The 20,963-nt window shown below is 46.5% G+C and overlaps 2 protein-coding genes across 2 annotated transcripts in view; one reads left to right on the plus strand and one right to left on the minus strand.

Moving 5' to 3' along the window:
• The first annotated feature begins 849 nt into the window (after positions 1–849).
• On the plus strand, positions 850–11,118 carry PPP4R2 (protein phosphatase 4 regulatory subunit 2). Its single transcript, XM_061567220.1, has 9 exons — positions 850–1,005; positions 1,560–1,641; positions 4,507–4,677; positions 5,513–5,606; positions 5,917–5,954; positions 6,077–6,157; positions 6,326–6,472; positions 7,526–7,839; positions 8,073–11,118. The coding sequence occupies exons 1-9, from the start codon at positions 972–974 to the stop codon at positions 8,447–8,449; spliced, it is 1,338 nt and encodes a 445-aa protein (XP_061423204.1). The 5' UTR covers positions 850–971; the 3' UTR covers positions 8,450–11,118.
• The window catches only part of LOC133351741 (contactin-2-like), an 85,806-nt gene continuing 75,605 nt past the window's right edge, over positions 10,763–20,963 (minus strand). The window contains exons 21-25 of the mRNA XM_061567208.1: positions 20,532–20,730; positions 19,614–19,729; positions 18,468–18,639; positions 16,846–16,896; positions 10,763–13,497 (exon numbers count right to left, since the gene is read on the minus strand). Of these exons, the coding sequence (XP_061423192.1) occupies positions 13,412–13,497; positions 16,846–16,896; positions 18,468–18,639; positions 19,614–19,729; positions 20,532–20,730 (624 nt within the window). The 3' untranslated portion in view covers positions 10,763–13,411. The remainder of the gene's footprint in view (positions 13,498–16,845; positions 16,897–18,467; positions 18,640–19,613; positions 19,730–20,531; positions 20,731–20,963) is intronic.

Genomic DNA, 20,963 nt, shown 5'->3' on the forward strand with positions numbered 1-20,963 from the left:
ACGCCATCTAACCCCCCCCCCCCAAAAAAAAAAACCTGTATTATGAATTTGTTAATTCACATATATTTGATCAGCAAATATATATGTATTTGTTTTTTTTTGTTAAACGAGCAACGATAATTACGATGGAACGATGATGCGCCGAAACGGACGATACGATAATCGATTATCCTTGACATCGTAGTATCGTCGTGTGGAGGAACGACCCTAACAGAGTCCTGTATCAGTGTCTTCAGAGACCCCCCCCCCACACGGTATAAACCCTCAAACACCAACAACAAAGACCAAACGTTCACTGTTACATTGCTTTTATGGCTTTATTTTGGTGATTTTTGAAAAGTTTTTCGGTTTGGCCATGTTTGTTTGTTGTAGTACGGAGTTAGACTGATGGCCTTAATCTAAGTTGTCTTGTGGTTGTTGTTTGACTTGCATACCACTGGGATTTTTGCACACAGCCTTGGTGTACGGTGCTTTTTGTGGAATATTTTCCTGTCTTTTCCTGGATTTTCTGTTTGCACATGGTCACTTGAAGATGTTTTCTTGTTCATGTTTTTGTTTCATGTTTTAGTTTTTTGTTTGTTGCGGTTGCACCCAATTCAAGAGCGGAATGGCTCACAGGGCCATACCAAATACATGAAACTTAAAACTGAAAAAAAAAAATTTCAATCTTCTCGCTTCTTTCGGTAAAGTCACGTAGAAGGGAAATAATAAAATAATACAAATAAAACATAATAAACAACATTCTTGCTCCCCCACGCAGGCACTTCGCGCGAGCGCCACGGACACCCTCTGACCTCGTGCTCACGGTGGGGGTGGGGTAGGGGTAGGGGGGGGGTAGGGGGTGGGGGCGGGGCTGTGTGTGTGGGGGGGGGGCCACGGAGGAGTGACGTCACCACCGCCATATTGGCTACCAGGAGGAGGCCGCGTTGGAGGCGAGGCGGATCTCTGAGCCGGGCAGCCCGCAGCGCGACATGGAACCCGAGGCCTTGCTGGAGGCCATAGCAGGCGAGTGTTGCGCGTGAGACTGTGTGTAGCTGTGTGTGTAAGTGTGTAGCTGTGTGTGTGTGTGTGAGAGAGTGGAGCGGTGGCGCAGCGGTTAGCGCAATGCGCTACTAACCCGGCGTCCCGAGTTCGAATTTGCTCCCAAAAACGGCGGCTCGCGTTTATCGACGAGCGATGTTCTGGCTGGGCCGTGTCCCTCCAGTTTCGAGCCGGCATTACATGAGGTGTACAGCAGCTGGTGGCGTGTGCGAACATCAGCGCTTGGGGAGACAAAGGCGGCCGGGCGTGGTCCAAGTCCACACCATCTCCGTCGTGCGCCGGACTGTGTAATCGGTGCTCGCCGACATCAACTTCGCCACCGACCAACTTGCCGACGACTATCGCCGCTCGTCTTTGTGTGTCCGTCAGACCCATTTTTATTTGTTTGTTCCTTTCTCCGTGTGTGCCGCGTGAGCCGTCGCGTTCGCGTGGAGAGTGCGCACGGGTTGGGTGTAGTTTGCGTGCTTTTGTTAAAGTGCGTACGCGCTTGTGTTCGTGTTGTTTTGCGGTGTGGGCAGAATTTGAGAAGAAGCCGAACAAGGAGGTGACGCCCGAGCTGGATGGGTTCATGCGGCACGTAGCCAAGACGGGCGAGACCATGTGAGTCGGCATGGGCGGCCCGGCTCAGGCAGTGTTGAGGGGGGTGGAGGTCCCTGGGGCATTGAGGCCTCGGAGTTGAGGCCCCCTGGGGGGGGGGGGGTTAAGGCCTCCGGGTTGAGTCCCCTGGGGCATTGAGGCCTCGGGGTTGAGGACCCTGGGGCATTGAGGCCTCGGGGTTGAGGCCCCTGGGGCATTGAGGCCTCGGGGTTGAGGCCCCCTGGGGCATTGAGGCCTCGGGGTTGAGGCCGAGCTCTCCCGGTGGCTTTAAAGCCGGAGTTGGGGCTGGGCTGAGGCCGCAGTTGAATTGGATCCGAAGCAGAGTTTTTGGTTCGAGCTGGGAATTGGGTTGATGTTGAGGCCCATTTGGGGTTGAGGTTGGTACTGATTTTCGGTGGTAGCGAATGCCGAGTTCGGATTTGGGGGGATAGGTTTGGTTCTATTGTTCAAGTCGGGGCGAGTGAGGCTTTTGTTGGTGTTCAAACCAACGTTGATGATTGCGTTTTATCAGGTTTGCGGCTGGCGGTTGCATCAGAGTTGGAGGGAGGGTGGTGGGGTGCTCCGTTTGGATTGGTGTCGTAGTGGGGACCCGTATGGTCGTTTACCCCCTAACCCCACACCCACCCCCTCGCCACATTTTCACTCCTTCGGTGCACAACTTGCCGGGTATGGGATCGCGGAGAGAGGGGAAGGCGTCTTGCTACGATTCTACCGTATCACACGGCCAAGTGAAGTAAAAACTCCGGTTGATTGTGATACGTTAATGACGGCAAAGAACAGCACAATAACAGTCAACAGCGTTATCAAACACCCTGTCCACGACAGCTGCATCAATATTTGCGTTGTGGACCTGGCAGAAGAAGCTGTCCGAAGATGGCTGTCTAATTATTAGTACAGTGGCTTGCATTAAATGAAAGATCACATTAATTGAATAATTAAAAAAAGCTAAATATTTAACTTGATGCTTTTAATAGCCTCAAACACCCACCCCTGTGACAACACGAGGCTGCCTTATAGCCTTTGCCAACCTTTGTATCCTTTCCCATTGGGTGGAACCCCATTGCGACTTCCTGTAAGGTGAAGTTTTTGCATGAGTTACGATGTTGCGTTTTCAAAAAAAGACACGCACCTTCCCGGAGTGCACATTATACTTTATTAAAACGTAAGCTTCTGGCGGGCGTCGATTACGTAATGGTAGGTTAAGCGCCATTGGGTCGGGATTGAGCCGAGCATACCATGGTGGGCTGTGAGGCTTGCTGGTTTTAATTTACGTTGAGCATATCCAATTTGTAATTGTTTCAATTTGTACACGCCCTACCTTGCATAAATACACAACGTTAATGTTGGTTGTGCTTACTCTGTGGTGCGGTGATTGGTGACCAGTAGCACTGAGCTGCAGCTACCTACACTCAAGTATTGTTGGCTTACTGGAGACTGATTTGAAACCAGGAGGTGAGATACTCTTTAAGAACAGACCTTGGGGTTCGGGTGGCGGTAACTTTGCAGCAACTGATGTAGCTATCGGACAGAAGTGATGGTGATGTGTGGTGGCATCATTGGAATTGGCTGTGATGACCTCCTAACCTTATCGGATTGTTTTTGGTGTGCTATGTAAAAAACCTTTTTGTCTGTTTAGCGAGCTCGCAGATTGGCATACAACTCTATGTGCCTATACAGGGACGGTTAATAATTATTGAAACTGTATAAAATATTAGCTTTTAATATGAAGTACGAGAAATTACACGTGAATTAAATTCAAAATTATCGGGTTCTCTGTGTTATCGTCAATGGATACGTTACATTTGACACGGCAATGTTGTCTAAAGTAGGATATTTTTACGGGACGTACAACGTTTTTTGTAACTACCGCACCAGCTCCTAAACCATTTCCAGAATTATTTCAGCAAATGGGTAATTGGAAATAGGGTGACCATAGGTTTAATTTTAAAAGACTGTCCCTGTGGCGACTTTCTTTCTGCCTGACATTACATGTATTAGTCCCCCCCCCCCCCCCCAGTAATTCGTTGCGTAAGCCGAACTTCTAAACCTATTTATACCGACTTACAACTCTGCTATTTGGCTGCCTGAAGGGTAACAAAACCTTACCCATGTTTCCTGATAAATAAACAAATTACACGATTACATTTATCATCTGCAGCCATTGTCAATCCAAGCGGCTCTCCTGATCCTGTGGTGTAGTAATCAACCTCGCAGCTCCGCACAAATTGATTTAATTGCGCCGTCTCCTCGGTACACAGCCTCTAGGATGCATTGCATTCCTCAGATGTGCGCCACGGTCGCAAGATGTTAATAACTACCTCACCTGGAAAACTGGAGGTTGTGAGTTCGTTTCCGACCCTGACGCTTGTATATTTGGAGTTTGCATGTCCTCCTCGTGGTCGCGTGGATTTTTCTCCAGATCTTCCAGTTTTTCACTCCACATTTAGAAACATGCATTTCGATTATTTGGCTGCTGTAAATTTCCACACGATAAGCCACTTTGTTGAGCTATCATTTGTGGCCAGGTCGCTTCTGTAAAAGAGTGAAATAGCTCGGTGGGCCTTTTCTGGTAAAGTAAAAATAATTGAGTTTTTTACTCCATAATTATTCTTAACCATCGGACTTCATCCCTTCCAGCGATGACTATACTAAACTAGCAATATTTTTAATTTACCAGTTAAAGCCCACATGATTACATTAGTGAGAGAACCTCTTGTCTGCTGCATCACGGAGATGAACATGGGCATTAGCTCCTGGCATTTTTGCCAATAGCGGCGGGGGGTTCATGATGCCGAGTGCAGCGCATTGCCCAGATTGGCCAGGCAGGAGAGAAGCTAGAACCTTGTGCGTGCTGCTGTGGCAACACAGGTTGCCGTGGCCCCAGCTCAAGGGATACTTCATGTACAAGCTGGAGCGCGTACTGGATGACTTCCGTGCCTCGGTACCGGAGGTGCGCGGGCCCCCCAATCGGAACGTCGACTACGTCCCTTACGACGATATGAAGGAGCGCCTGCTCAAGATAGTGGACGGCTTCACGAGGTGGGGCATGGGAATTTGGGACGAGTGCGGGTCAGCTTGCATTCCACCCACCCGCCTTCTGACTTGGAAGCTGAGCTTTGTGCCTGGTGTGTTAAAGAGTTTGGGTAGAAAAAACGAATCTACAGGATTTTAAAAATACAAAAACAAACAGATATTCTTTGGGTCTTTATGTAAAGTCACGTAGATAGGTTCAAAGAAAATAACAAAAAACAACGACGTTTTGATCACAACACAAGCGATCATCTTCCTGATGACGATCGCTTGTGTTGTGATCGAAACGTCGTAGTTTTTTGTAATTTTTTTTGTTATTTTCTTTGAACCTATCTACGTAACTTTACCGAAAGAACCAAAGAATATGAATTCCTGCAGTCACGAAAGCTTTAAGTCGAAAGTTAGAAACAAACATCTTTTATTTTCTAAATACATACCTAGGATGTGTCCCAGGCTGTCTGTGTTGGAAGCTTTGTGGAGAAAAAAAAACGCATTTAAAGGTTTTAAGCACTGTAGTCATGTTACTATCGTGTCACTTTTACACTTCCAAATACCCACTGCAGTGTTGACAATAAAGCACTTCCTACTGACTTTAAATGCTTATTTTTCTCAATCAGGAACTCAGGTCAGGCAGCCTGTGACGTGCAGCCTTGGTACGTAGTGTATTCAGAGGATAAGAGCCCCTGTTTTTTTAGGGTCATATTATGTAATTTACATATCCTGCCTTGTCTCTATTTGACAGCTGCATATGCAGTGGCTGGTTGTATTGTTAAGCAGACAGACCAACTGGTGTGGGCCTGTCAGCTCGTTGTCAACTTCTGCTGCTGCCTTGTGTTGTGTGCAGCGCACCTTTCACAATACAACGGTTATGTGAACTGCTGATGGAGCCGAAAAAACACTACAAGCGCACGGACAAGTTCATGAGGGGGATAGAGAAGGTAAGGGGGAAGGGTCCCCTTGCTGTGTGTTTGTGTGCACTAAGCTTGGCAACTGACTGGTTGTGCTGCCACTAATTGAGTGTAATTGAGTGTTTGTGGCAAATGGAAGTTGGCCCATGGTTCTCAGCCCGGCCTCGATATTGATCATCCCTCTCGGACTGCTTGCTGTGTTCGCATTCTATTAATCAGTAACGCTTTCAAATTACAATGTAAGCACAGATGAGGCTTGGCATCTTTCTGGAAAATGTCAATAAAAGCGTTTTTATTATGTACTGTGGTGTATGACATGTACTATTATCTAATTTTTCAGAATGTGTTGGTCGTGAGCAGTGTCTACCCATCGTCGGAGTAAGTGTGCACATACGCGCACATACAAAAAAACCCGTTCATGTTTCGGCACTCGTGTAAAATAATACATTGTTGGCAGGTATTTTTCACTGCTAACCATGGCTGTTTTGTTTTCTTTCCAGGAAATTCAATTTCAGTACAAGCACCCTTAATCGAGTAAATGGAATTTTACCATCTGGTCCCAATACTGCTTACCAAGACAGGTGAGTGAGGGCAAATTTGGAGACATTTTGAGGCAAATTTCTACGTAATTTCCGTAGAATCTTGTCGGGCTGCACATTCTCGCGTCGTCTGCAGAGTCCATTTGACGTGTTTGATGTGTGATGGATGTGCGCATCTGCGCCTGCGCGGTTGATCCCCTGCGGCTACAGGTCAAACGTGAATGGCCCGGGAACGCCACGACCTCCCATCAGGTCCCGGTCGCCCTCCCCGGGGTCTTGCCCTTTGCTGCCGTCATCCAACGGGTTTGGCGACGGCACAGTGCATCACGCGACGGACGAAGAGCGCGCCTCACAGAGGTACTGTTCTCACCCATCTAAGTCACGGGTCGACTGTTGCTGCTTCACTCACCTTGTCGGTGGAAAGGAGTTTTCTTTCCAAATTCCGCACACAGCCGGTTGCATGGCATTTGAATAGTTTGTTGCAGAGCCTTATCTTACATTACATGATACTGTCAGTTTTTAGTGATACAATTACTGATTGGCATTAGCAAGCACAGGTCCCGCATTATTTCTTGTCCACACGGTGCATGTGCAGCCCTTAGTCAGTCCACTGCCGGACTATATCTTATGCACCTCGCTGCTCAATATGAAGACGGGAGGGACCGATGTGGGGGCATAAAAGCTTTGTACAACAATGGATTTTGCTATACTGTCCTCTGCTGTTCGTCACATAGCCCACAGAACACTTTGTGTCCAACTCGGGGATGGTGGACTTACATTTAATTTGACCCGTGGTCATTCGAGGCCTACCACGGCCAAACGACCTACAAATGATGGTAATCTATCACTGCAAGTACCTTGCTTACACGAATCGGGTACTAAAGTGGAATATTTTCAATTTGGAAACACTTCTAATTATAGCACATGAGGTTACTTTTGTCCCTGCAAATAGCTCTTGCAGTGACAGAAGTACGTTGTGTGTGTTTGCACGCTAATGTATTGCTCGGCAAAGGTATTTGAAAGTTCTGCTTCAACTAAACATAACATTTTTTACATTACCAGGTAAGGTCTACTGAGCTATGTAGCTCTTTATCAGAAGCGACCTGGCCATAAATGATAGCTCAATGAAGTGGCTTATCATTTTGAAATTTACGACAGCCAAATACTCTAAATGCATGTTTCTAAATGTGGGAGGGAAAAACCGGAGTACCCGGAGAAAAATACACACGACCATGGAGAAAAATTTGTAATCTCCAAATATACAGACATCAGGTTCGAGATCGAACTCATGATCTTCTGTGTACTCGGTGTGGCAGTTATCATCTTGCCACCGTGGCACCCTGCTTATCCGTCGGTAAGAAAAAGGCTTCAACACCTCTGGTCTAACCCGAGGCTCGTGTGTTGCACCAGTTCCCCCCCGCCCAGCGAGAGCAACCCGCTGAAAACCAAGCACGGGGCGCAGGACCAGCTGGAGGAGGGCACGAGCGACGACCCCCAGGCCAAGCGGCTCCGGTTTGATGAGGAGGACGAGGAGGAGGAGGAGGAAGATGAGGATCAGCAGTCTGCGGATGAAGAGGAGGAAGAGGAGGCCGAGGAGAGGGGGGGCCGTGGGTCATCGGCTCGCTCCCCGGAGGCCACGTCCGGCAACGCGAGGTCGCCGCATGGCTTCGAACAGCGCCCGGTATCCGACATCACAGAGGAGCAAAGCTGTTCGGCCAGTGCAGGTGAGGAATAGTGTCGGCTAGCATCTGACGGAGATAGTTTTCTGCACTACCCTCTGTTGATGTGCATTGTCGTTGCTCATCCAAGCACCATCCAGGCTAAAATCTACATAGCTTAAAACAATCTGAATAGATCGGGTGCATATTCTGGGTAATTTTTGTCATAGGTCCTTCAAGTCAGCGTTCACCGCGTAAATTTGAAACCATGTCTCATGCTTGCGTCCTCACCCTTGCAGATACTGGCGCTACGGAACATTGCAGCGAGGTGGAGTCCGTGCCCAGTTCGGTCAGTTCCGAACCGAAGGTGACTGGGGAGGAGCAGGAGGACGAAGAAGAGGAGGAGGCTGTGCACGACATGGACCAGTCGGATTGTGGGGGTGGGGTGGGTGGACCCGAGGCTGCCGACAGCGAGGCAGGAGCGGTGACGGTGGCGGCGGCGGCAGTGACGGAGGCAGCCGGTGGGAGTGGCGGCGAAGCGGCCGTGAGCAGCTCGGGCCTCGCCGGTGGTGCCGACTCTAACTCGAGCGACGGCAGCGGTTGCGGCGGAAGCAGTTCGGTGTCGTCTTCGGCCGAGCCCTCCGAGGACACCGAGCAGCCGATGGACCAAGACTGACCTCTCCTCCACCCCCCTTCTTTCCTACTCTCCGTTTGCCCTGTGTGTGTGCGACCCCGACCCCTACCGTGTGTGCACAGCGTTACCTCCCCTCGTCCCAAAAACCGCCTCCGATCCATGCCCCCCCCTCCGATCCCCCCCAATCTCCCCCCACCCCTGCAGTGCCTGCCGGTCAGTGATCAGCCAGGCACGAACTAAAGCAGTATTCTTATTTTGAGCGGGAGCACGATTTAAAGCGCTGCCTTGAAAATGGGTCTGCGTCTCTTCTCAACCCGGCTTCTCTTGGTGAAGGTATGGTGTTGTGTTCTCTTGTTGTGAGTCGATGGTCTTTGGGTTGGTTAGCGCTGTGTTTGTGCGTCCTATCTCGTTTGTTTGTTTCTTATTGGCTACCAGCAGTTTATTTTAAGTGTGTTTTTTAAATTAAACGAATTTTTTTCTCGTCACACATCAGAGTTTCTTTCCAGCTACAGAAGTCGGTTGGGACTGAATGGGGAAAAAAAAGTGTCAATCGATCTTTGGAACTGCTTAAGCAAATTGCAAACGAAATGATAAGTAACATCGCACTTCAACCACCCGAGGTTGTAATTGGTTGGATATAAATAAATTGGCTACCATTCGGCAAACCAGTGGTAGGAAGGAATGTTTTCTCTCACTTGGGTCAGCATTATGGAACCGTAAAACAAACAAAAAACATTGCTGTGGGAAAGAATGGGATGGCAAACATTTTAGCAGAGGCGCACTGTTCAGCAAAAACACTCATGTTTTCTTTCCTGGCATCGGTTAAATTCCCGTGTGGATTATTTGGAGCTGATTGACACTGTGTTGTGTTTTGTGTGTGTGTGTGTGTGGGCCGGCAGAGTGAGACGCGGATGTGTGTGTTTTATGGGTTTTGATTGATCATTTTAAAATTTCCAAGTTGTCACAAGATTATACCTGAATACAGCTCTTTGTACTGTGGAAGCATCGCCTATTTTCAGGTATTTCTACTGTTGTACGCACTGAACGTTCCTTGAATTTGTAAAAACGGCAAGCTGGGGTTTGTGTAAGTTTGTAGATCATTCTCTCCTCACTGTTTTTAAACAGTTATGCGAGGCCGATTCCCCCCTTCCCCTGTGCTGTTTAATTGTCATGTTGCTGTTTAGATAGGTAACTTTTGAGAGAGAAAAAATGTTGCTTAATTTATTTTTTTTAAACAGTTTCCACAGCAAAATACAGGAGTGAAAGTTTTGAAGATTACTTTTTCCATAAACAGTACCTACATTCTCTCACACACACACACACACATTTACATACACACATTTACATAGGCTAGAAAACATTCCGTTAGAGAAACTCCACATGTGGACTTATGGTGCATAAATACACTCGTAGCTGCAGTGAAATTGATTGAATCTTGTCTCGTTGAGGTTACTGAAAAAATATATACCACCCGTTCGAATTGTGTGTAAAATGCAACGGTAATTCCTCCACCAAATGTTGTCTCCGAGGAGAGGCTATGACGTGGGAGCCAGCGGCTTTGGAATGTTGAAATGGCTACATTGCACACACGCACACACTGGTGTGTCCCGTAGGCTGGTGGTTTGCTGTACCCGTGAGTGTACACCAAGGCCTCCTGTTTAGAATCGCTGTCGTTCGCAAGTTTGAGTTGCAGTACTGCATGCAGTTTGGTGCACACAGGGCATGCGTAATATGCAAAAGTGAGCTTTATCGACCTGAGTTGGCACTTACCTCGCTGGTGCGACCACAGGCCGACTGTTTTTAATATCGATAGGTGACTTGCTAGGTTTGCTAAGCATTAGGATTTGTTCGGGAGATCCAAGTGTACAAGCTTTAGACGCGATATCTGTTGGCTCGAGCAGTTGAGACTATTGAAACCGTTTAACAATTTTAACAAATCTAATTTTATAACGAAGGCAAACTTTGTTTTTGGTGGTGCATCTTCAGGAGCCCAATCATATCCCAGTGCGTGATTCTTGTTGAGTATCTGTCAGCGTGCTTTCCTACCATCTTGATAATTTATTTGTTTTGTCCTTGGGCTTGGCTAATCTGTGAATGTGGCACCCCCAGCAGACGGCTGAAAAGCATAGCCATTCATTTGTAGCCCATTGATGAAGAGTTGACATTTTTTTTAAAGGATAAAATATCTCCTAAGGACCTTTTAAAGCTTTCTTTGTGTGTGTTTTGCATTTTTAATACTACTATTGCTTTCCTCTCTTGTCACGGCGACGTTTTTGGCCACGGTGAGCGAGAGGAGCGCGGTGGCGCGGCGTTTAGCGTGTCCTCTGCTGTCCGGTGTTTTCTCGTTCGTAGTAATTTGTTGAGTTTGACCGCAGCCACGTGTTTGTCCATTCGTCATGTCTGGCTATTACCACCCCCCCCCCCTGGGCAGCCACCTCTAGTGAACATAATATAATACCTTTTTTTGATATGGTGAGTAGGTTTATAAACACACCCCTGTAGACGCTCCTCTAGGGTTTTTTTGTAGGTTGAATGTTTATGATTGCGTTAAATGTTATCTATAATTTCCCCCCCCCCTCCCCCCTTTTTAACAAAAAAAATGTTTCTCGTGAAAGCAACTTCTGTACAAAAATCTGTTTTGTGTGAGCTGACAGGCTCTGGCTTACAGTACATTTACGTAATGAAGCAATAAAATGGATGTTTGCCGATCACTTGTTTTCCACGGCGTGACATTTCATCTGTAGAATTGTATTTGTTATTTTAAGACGTGGGAGGTGGTGGTTGAGGGGTGTGGGGATTGAGGAAAAGCTTCCTGAAATAAATAGGAATGATAAAAAATGTGTTTTCATATAGCGCCTTTCATCAGAAGATTACAAAGCACTGTCACATCTGAAATCGTGGATGCTCCACACGAAGCAAAATCGGGAAAACAAAGTACTGTATGAAACACTCAACTTCGATAAACAAATAACTTTTTGCACATGCCTAAGTTAAAGTCGGAACGATCTCTGAACCCGAAGAATGGTGCATCTCCACTCGTTACTTGCGTGTAAATGTCGCCCCTTAATATCTTGTGGAAGAATGTCACTCCTCGCACGTGCCAGGCAAAACGCGAACGGTGTGAACAAGGGTTGACCAACAGAAACATGCGTGCTCCATTGCAATGCTCAGTCCTGTCGGGATGTGTGCCAAAGTAATATTTATCGGCCGGTCTTGTAGAGAGGAGTAATTATCAACAATGGGGGGAAAATGCAAGTTGTCTCCTTTTTTGAGAATTGATGGTGTGTTTGGGTTCAGGTTTTGCTGGTACCAGCAGCCAGGAGGGTCATTCTTTTTGTACAAATGGTTTATTTTTGTTTGATATGTTATGGCGTAAAAGTCACGACAACACGACGGAAAACGCTGTACATTGCTAACGCCGCTCGGGTTATTGTACAAAACGTCCTACGCGCACGGGTGGTGGTGTTGGTGCGACGACGCGCCCCTCGATGTATACGACAGCGCCCACGTGCTCACGGTTTGCACTTGGCATGCATGCATCTTTGTGTTCACATTCGCCCATCCATGCGCACATTTTTTCTCATCTGTGTACCCTTGGCAAATACTTTCTATTCGTGTAAACCTTTTAACACTGTTTCTGGTGGCTTAATGTATTTGATCTTTGACTAAATTACCTGGAAAGTGCTCAGTCTTATCAGATATTGGAAGCTAAGCCGGATAGGGCCTGGATGGGCAACTGCTTCTGCACAAAAGGTTTTTTGGACTATGAACGTGGTGGACAGCAGAGGGAGGTGCGGCTAAATTCGATGTTTCTACGTCTTTGCTCCCACACCTGTGCTCCCTGCGTTCACCACGCCGCACCGATCAGCGTGGTGAGGTATGGTGAAATGACCTCCACGACCCGCAGAGTGGGGGGTAGATTGACAAAAAGGGCTGTTCGTGTACCAATGCATACCTAAAAGTAACATCGGGTGACTTAAATGTTACTGGGGTTAAAATGGTGACAATTTTGAAAGCGTTACTCTAAATATTCCAACTGATTTGCAAATATTAGTTTGTTGCTAGTCCTCCAAGTTTAGCTACAATGTTTGTTATCGGGCAATCCATCGCTTGTCAATGTCCTGCTGTCAGATGCTGTGTTGTGAATTGAAACGAGATTTGCCAAAAATATAATTGGAAAGGATTTGCCGGCGATTCACCTAGAACACTGCATGTAGAACCATGACTTTTTTTATAGGACAAGATTTACAAAATAAATTTTGGATTGTTTCGGTTGGAATTCATAATGTGTGTTGTTTGCAAGACGTTACCATGCTTAAACGGAAGTTAGTTTGTCAGCAAGTTGGGTAAATGCTAGAAGGACAAATACAAACTATTAAAGCAAAACTTTTTCCATGCCAATTTATACCATTATATACAACAGTGGGCAAATACTTATTTTCGGTTGCGAAATGTTTCCCGTAACATTTAAAACACAAACATATCGTCCGTTTCCTAAAGTTACAACACTGCTCGGGTAAGTTTCATGTACAGAACATTTCTAAATGCATTTAGTCATAGCACATCTCAAAAATTACAAATGAACAAAGTTAGACTTACAAAGGTGAATATCTCTTAAGCCATGGGTCACAATATTGTTTCTTCCAAGTTGCTTCACAGAAACGTTTGCTTTTGTTAAGCTAACGGTTATATTCTTTTATCTGTACATTTATGCAGCATTGGACAAGTTCAAATCTATATGCGTTAATAAACGTCAGGCTTTGCTTATCTTTAAAGTGGTCAAAGTGCAGAAGAGGATAAACTTTTGGCCGTCTTTAATGTGACATTAACATTTTACATTACAACTGGCGTGGACGGCAGAGATTGTCATCCACTACAAAATGATACTCCAGCGGGGGCGGGAGGGGAAATATGTTTACGTTCACGTTAAGTGAAAAGGGGATGGGGGGGGGGCTACTGCGAGAAGTTTCTGTGTTGTGATGCGATGGCGAGCCAGTGGCAGCCTCAGCCCAGAAGAAATGCCACGAGGACTGCTGCCAGAACCACCATCGCGGACGCGTGACCCAGGGGGTTGTGGCCGCCACTTGAACCTGTGTGCCAAGGAGTCCAAAGGTCAGCCAAAGGTCAGGGCAAAGACGCGTCTCTGGAACGGGCAGACATTGTCACGTTTTACAGGTTCGGGTACACTTTACAAATCCACATTTTTCAAGATGCGAGTTCGAATTTGGTATCGATCGAAAGCTTGGAGATGTGCAAACAAATTCTCATCTTCTTTACCTCGTCGAGTTAATGGCGAAAAGCGAATTCGTATGTGGACTACAACATTAAAAACCTCGAAATGCATCTGTGCTTTACAAAAGCAAATGTTTATTTGGTGGCCGTGAGGACCAACCATTAGCCTAGGAACGTTGTCACGAGCAACGGCTGGCCCTGGAACGAGAGACCATCAGGGGCCCTGGTGGCTGAGGTAAGAATAACGAATGAGGGAGGAATGAGAGAAATTTTATCTTAAACATTACAAAATAATTCTAGATTTGAAGCTTTCGTGACTGCAAGGATTCATATTGTTAGGTTTTTTCGGTAAAGTCACGTAGGTAAAAAATTAATAAAAGTAAAATAAAATAAAAATCACGACGTTTCGGAGGCAACACAAGCTTGTAAATTTTTTACCTACGTTACTTTACCGAAAAAACCTAAGAATATTACAAAATAATGTAACAATTCTGCTTATGTACTGTGAAAATCAACACAATCGAAAGCACTTGTGTACATCGAAAAATGTAAAGTTTTGCTGCTAATTTCCAGAACGCAGTGCAAATGCAAAGAAATGAGTGCGTAAATGAGGGAAGAACAGATATAGTAAATGGATGTAGTGAATGACAAATGAATACCTGAGGGAGGAATTAATAAATGACGTAGTAAGAATGAGGAAAATGCATGAGAGAATGAGTTGGTGAATAAAATGATGACACGGAAGGTCCGAGAAGAATGAGAGGGTTTGAGGAATTGGGTGAGAATAAAAGTTGAATGAATGGACTGAGTGACGGATGAGTAAATGGAGGAATTTGGGAGTAATAACTGAGCAAGTGACGGCATAGTTTGGTGGTGTGAGGTTTTGTGTGAAATGGTTTCGTATTTACATCATGGGATCTCCTTTGCCAGTACCAAAATATGATAATAGGTTTCCCCTTTTATTTCTGGCAACAAAAACAGGTGTTAAGATGTTAAAACGCCAAACTTAAACCTTTTACAAGGAATCATGTCTGCATTAACCATTGCTTGTGGTTAGAATGCAAACAAAAAAAAACACTGATATAGTATATGCATTGTCCTTTAAACTCATTGGTCCACACTAGACAGCTTTCTTTTGAGCCTCCTCTCAAACGGCGTTAGACCAGAGGACGTCTGTTTTTGTTGCCAGAAAAAAGGGGAACAACTTATTATCATATTTTGGCGTAGTATTGTAGAGTGGTGATGTATTGTACTGTCATGGTGCAATATGTATGTGGGTGTGGTGAGTGCACGATGACGCAGGTGAGGTGTGGGTGATGTCTGCTGGGTTTCAGCAGAGCAGTGTGGTGAGTGTGTGTCCCAAGTGGTGAGGTGTCTGGTGAGGGGGCCGGTGGTTGACCGGTGAGTTCTGGTGTCGTGGGAGTGGTGAGACGTGATGAGTGAGAGTGGCTTCCAGTGGAGAGGTGGAGTCAATGGTGGAAGAACCGCTAAGGGGAGAAGGGGACAGTCCATGGGGATGATAACCCTGTGTATGGGACGGGCTGCTCTCGTGTTTTGTGTAGTGTCTGAATGCAGTGAGCGACTTAAAAAATGGAAGAAACAACCAAGACTCGCACTGAGCTCTTATCTTGTAGCTTATACAACCAGGCTGCGTCCTGACATGTCTGACATGACGTTGGAAACTCCATTTTTTTTAAACAATAAATTAACATTTACGTTTACGCGCTCCGCCGAAGTGATATAATAAAGTTGGTGTGGTGCAATTGCCTTGTGATTTACCGTCAATCGGTTGGTGTCACGAGAGGGTGCTATTGCGGAGTTTGTTGTTGTTAAAGTTATGAACCAATGTGGGCCAGCGCTGTGCTGTCAGCACGAAGATCCTGGGTTCGAATGTCGGCAGGTACCCGCGATTACAGCGGGGCTTCAGGTGGAGCGAGTTAATGGACTCGGCCTAGGTCACCACTGACCACGTGATTTCCCCCCTCCACCACCACCACCCCATTACATGACATTTAAAAAACAAATTGATTTGACAATTCCAAATCTGACATCTTCTATGGGTGTTTCGGTAAAGTCACGTAGATGGTTCAAAGAAAATAACCAAAACTACGACGTTTCGATCACAACACAAGCGATCGTCATCAGGAGGAAAGGGGAGGAAAAGCTGCTTAATGCAGACTTTTATAGGATGTAGTTATTGAAGTGGGTGGAGCTAGTGATGTTAATGTGAGAGATTTGCATGTTGATGTAAGATCAGTCTGCATCCAGCAGCTTTTCTCCTCTTTCCTCCTGATCGCTTGTGTTGTGATCGAAATGTAGTTTTTTTCGTTAATTTTTGTTATTTTCTTTGAACCTATCTACGCGACTTTACCGAAAGACCCAAAGAATATGAATTCCTGCAGTCACGAAAGCTTGAAGTCAAGATTTAATCCACAACATCGGTTTCATTGGCACGTGATGAACACTGACTTTCGTGTGGACAAAGACGCCGATTGAAGTGACCCTCAGAAGTAGTCGCGTGACATCTCTGCAGGGCCGGTCTCTAACACGGGACGATGCACTACCGTTTCGATTTAAAGCTTTCGTGACTGCAGGGATTCATCTTCTTAGTTCTTTCGGTAAAGTCACGTAGAATGGAAATAATAAACTAATAAAAATAATAAAACATAATAAAAGAATTCTCACGACGTTTCGGCCACAACGCAAGCAGCCGTCCTCAGGTGAAGAACAGGTCAGTCATTCAGACTCTGTCTTCTCGACATACCTGTTCTTCACCTGAGGACGGCTGCTTGCGTTGTGGTCGAAACGTCGTGAGAATTATTTTATTATGTTTTATTTTTATTATTTTATAATGTTTTATTTTTTTATTATTTTGTTATTTCCATTCTACGTGACTTTACCGAAATAACCAAGAAGATGCACTACCGCTCTACGTGCAAAGTTCGCAATTAAATGTCTTCGTCTCCAAGACGTCGATGGTGCAATTGGAATGCAATTGAGGGGGCATGGGGGGGGGAGATCTTTCAAACTCACTTGGCAGCCTAGGACATCCAGCTCGGGTTTAAATCTACAAGATAAGAGCCAATCATTTTCAAGGGGGTGCCTTCCATCAGCGGCTGCTGCTGTCATATCGTGGGGGTGTGACAAGGGATGGCGCTGATGCTCGTCGCGACTCCAAAAGATCGGTAACGTCGTGCGGTCACCACCTTGATTGCCTTTTTTAGCCGGCATTTTCTCCAGAGCCGAAGCATGGTTCTCTGTGTAAAGAAAGCACAAGCGTCTTTCGGTGATGCGTGGGTTGTTCGAGTGATCTTAATTTTAAAGGAAGATTGCAATCCCAAATACACACTACAAGATGAGCGCAGTGTGAGTGTTCCAGACTTTCCGACACATTCGAAGCTTCGTTGGTGACAGGAAAGAAAAATCGTGCATATGCATGGTTTGTGAAATGCTTTCCAACATGCCTTTGCCATTCCGGAGTAACAATGACATTGGCCATGACGATCTTCCGAGCCACACAATGAGATGACGTCGTGCGACATCGCGAGATGACGCGATGACGTCATCACGTTGTCCGGCAAGGCATTATTTTCAGTGCTGGTTTCTATCACCAAGTTTTGGGCCACCATTTGATCAATTTGGCAGCAGAACTTTCCCCAAAAATTGTGCATATTCGCTCATCTTTGCGAGAGTTATCGTTACCCCCCCCCCCCCCTCTGTTTTAAACAGATAGGCAGACGGGCAGAGCTAATGCAGTTACACTTTCAACCTTAGTTGGAAAGTATTAAAAGAAACTTTTAAAGTCACAGGCACACCACCCCAGCACCGTGGTCACGTCAGTGCAGTGACACTATTCAGAGGTACGAGACTGATGCAGCAGTGAATGCACGAGCGCTCCCCGACCTTGTATATAAAAGCTCGTGTCAGACAGTCTATGAACATACGAAAGTTACAAGATAAGAGCTGACAACAGATGCGGGCATGGCTTCACATTCATATTAAGAGGCGGCTACGCAGCCCAAAGAATAAAAACAGCAGCATCAAGCTTTCACGGTCTGCTCTCCCGACACATTTCCATTTCTGCCGGCTGCGGTTCGTACAGCCAGTGCAGTCTTCACCAAGGGTTCTTAGGTTCCGACCCAATGCAATTATTGGCAATTTAACGATGGCTGTGCCGTGCCCCCCCCACCATCCCCTCTGAGAATGTGTATGCCCCCACCCACCTTAAACAAAATAAATAAGCAGACAATACACCTTCAAATATCTGTCCTGCCAGAAAAAAAATATTTTTTCCACATCCCATTGGCCACACGGCATTTCTGCATAATTTCAGCAGCGTTCAAAACAAGCAAACTCTGGACCAGATACAACATCTGTTGTCTCATCAGCAGAGTCAAAGTCGCTTGCACCAATACTGGTGACCTGCACAATCTTTATAGGCAAGCACCCTCTCTGTTCGATACAAAACTATATAATATTCCCCTTTAAACAAGGTCACTATATTCTTAGGTTTTTTCGGTAAAGTCACGTAGGTAAATTTTTTTTATTAATAAAAGTAAAATAAAAATAAAATAAAATACTCTCACTTGATACAGCTATCGAGCTGTGACGGTCCCACCTGAAGACGGAAGCTTGTGTTGCCTCCGAAACGTCGTGATTTTTATTTTTTATTTTATTTTTATTTTACTTTTATTAATTTTACATTTTTTACCTACGTGACTTTACCGAAAAAACCTAAGAAAATGAATCCTTGCAGTCACGAAAGCTTCAAATCTAGAAGGTCACTCTACCCGGGTCAGGTAATGGTGGTGGCGGTGATGGCACCTACCGGTGGTGACTTCTACGGTGAGCCGAGCGGGAAGCCCATCCCCACCGGGGCTGCGTGCCCGCACCTCCACCGTGTAGACGCCGTCGCTGGTGAGGTTCAGCCAGGCCGAGGTGCGTTCACTCTCCAGCACGGCTCGCACCACGGGGCCGTTCGTCTCCAACCAATACAGCACCTGGCACGCGCGTGCAGGGGGGAGTCGGGGCAGACGCGACACGACCACACGCACACAGAATTTTCCGTCTCATAGCTGTATGCCGAGGCCTGTGCTGTGGGCTGTGACAACGTTCGCATAGAGAAATTAATTGCAAATCACGGTTAGACGAGTCAATGTCCTTGACGGATTGATTCAAATGTGTGAAAGCGATGCCGCAGTGATGTCACTCTTAATCATCAGCCATGATCGATCCACGGCAGGGCAAAGGTCTCCCAGAGCCAATGTCATCGCTCGCGGTCTCACGATGCATCTACTTCCTGCACAAGAGCTGATTTTATTGCTCCGTCTTTGCGGTGGACATCTTCTAAGGTTCATCTTCTTGGTTCTTTCCGGTAAAGTAACGTAGAAGGGAAATAAAAAAATAAAAAAAATAAAACATAATAAAATAATTTTATTATTTCCCTTCTACGTGACTTTACCGAAAGAACCAAGAAGATGAATCCCTGCAGTCACGAAAGCTTTAAAGCGAAATCTTCTAAGGTGTGTACCTACTTTGGCTGTGACTCTGTCATGAGTCTTGACCACTGGCCATCGTCCCTTCAATGACGTGTCTTGCCCAAGCTCCACTTACTCTTCTTAATGGTCGGTGTCGTCTCTCTAACTTCCAGCCAATGTGCTCCTCTCTCTTGTCTCTGAGTGTAATTCCGAACAGGCACCTTGTTATACTTCACACATTTCAGCTTTTGCTTCCATTTTATTTGTCAATGTCCACGTTTCTAGTCCATGTGGCATGGCAGATTGCTAGGGTTCTATCACCGATGCACTCCACCGTAACGCTCAGATGTATGTTTTACTCGTGCCGTACAGACAGCTTGCAACTCTCAGATTGAGATTATCCTAGCTCACAGGAACCATCCTGGAGTCCACAAACAATGACCGCCCTGGACCACCCTGGACCTCGTCTACGATAACATCGCTCCCCCGGCACTTGCCTTGTATCCGGTGACGGCTGACTCGTTCTCCGTGGCCTCCACGGGGTCCCAGTGCAGCGTGGTCCCCGAGCCGGGCGTCACCTGAGCACTCACGTTATGGGGCACCTGGCTCGGAGCTGCAGCACGCACGCACGCACGCGTACGAGAGAGCACGGGTGGGCATGTGAGTGGAGTGGCGTAGCGTGGTTGGCATGGGCCCTGGTGCGAGGAATGAAATAGGGCCACCTCCACTCCCTGTCTCGTAGCTCGGGGCCTGGGACCCTCCAGCCGCATGCACGAGGATTGGCGCATTTGCACGGCCTGCCCACTCGATAGCTACGCCACCAACCTTGAGTCACTGGGGGTTGTTGTATTGGATCTGCTGTTTTCTGCTGAAAGTGTCGATTGTACTGGTGGTGGCGGTGGTGATGGTGCTTATTATGTTCCAATGGGACCACCAGTCGTGGTATTCATTCTCGTGAAGCTTGTGGGGTGGTGGCACTGGTGCCGGTGTGAAACCAAAAGCACCACGTGCACTGGGGGTGCTGGCAGTGTTGGTGATGCCGGTGGTGGTGGTGTTGCTGATGGTTCTAGATTTGAAGCTTTCGTGACTGCAATGATTTATACTCTTAGGTTTTTTCGGTAAAGTCACGTAGGTAAAAAAGAAAATTAAAATTAATTAAAGTAATACTATAAATAAAATAAAATAATAAATCAGACGTTTCAGGGGCAACACAAGTCTCCGTCATCAGGTGGGACCGTCACAGCCGAAACGTCGTGATTTATTATTTTATTTTATTTCTATTATTACTTTAATTAATTTTAATTAAATTTTTTACCTACGTGACTTTACCGAAAAAACCTAAGAGTATGTTGCTGATGGTGCCAATGGTGCAGGTGGTAGTGTGGTGCCGCTGGCGTCGCTGCGGCGTGGCTCACGCGGCTTGAGCGTGGTGCCGTTGGCGGTGCGGCTCGGTGGGCCGGCCCCCGCCCCGTTGAGCACCCGCACGGCGAGGGAGTACGTGGTGGTGGCGCTGAGCCCTGCGATGCGCACGCCCGTGGCTTCGCCGCTCACGCGTGCGTCCTGCCGCGTCTCCGCCGACAGCTCGTTCGCTGCGGCCGCCAGCCAGTAGGACACCTGCGGGACACCGCACATTAGCACGAGCACCCACCACGACACAGCATTAGGGGATGAGTTGTAATCCTGGTCGGAGTCGACAATGAGTACCACTTTGTAATTCAATTCAATTGTGGTTCTGTCGTAAGTGGCCCTTTGCAATGGGAGTGACATTTTCACCACTGAAATTGACCATAGCAGCATTGTTGTCAATAGGTTTGCCTGTAAATTGTGACAAGAAAATCAATTTGTCA

This window comes from Lethenteron reissneri, chromosome 38 (assembly GCF_015708825.2).
Source record: "Lethenteron reissneri isolate LAM-NWPU_2019-01 chromosome 38, ASM1570882v1, whole genome shotgun sequence".
NCBI lineage: Eukaryota > Metazoa > Chordata > Hyperoartia > Petromyzontiformes > Petromyzontidae > Lethenteron > Lethenteron reissneri.

Coding starts and splice junctions, on each gene's coding strand:
- PPP4R2 (XM_061567220.1), top strand. CDS start 972: ATGGAACCCGAGGCCTTGCTGGAGGCCATAGCAG. Junction 1,642..4,506: donor GCCAAGACGGGCGAGACCAT/GTGAGTCGGCAT, acceptor GTGGCAACACAG/GTTGCCGTGGCCCCAGCTCA. Junction 5,955..6,076: donor AGTGTCTACCCATCGTCGGA/GTAAGTGTGCAC, acceptor TTTTCTTTCCAG/GAAATTCAATTTCAGTACAA.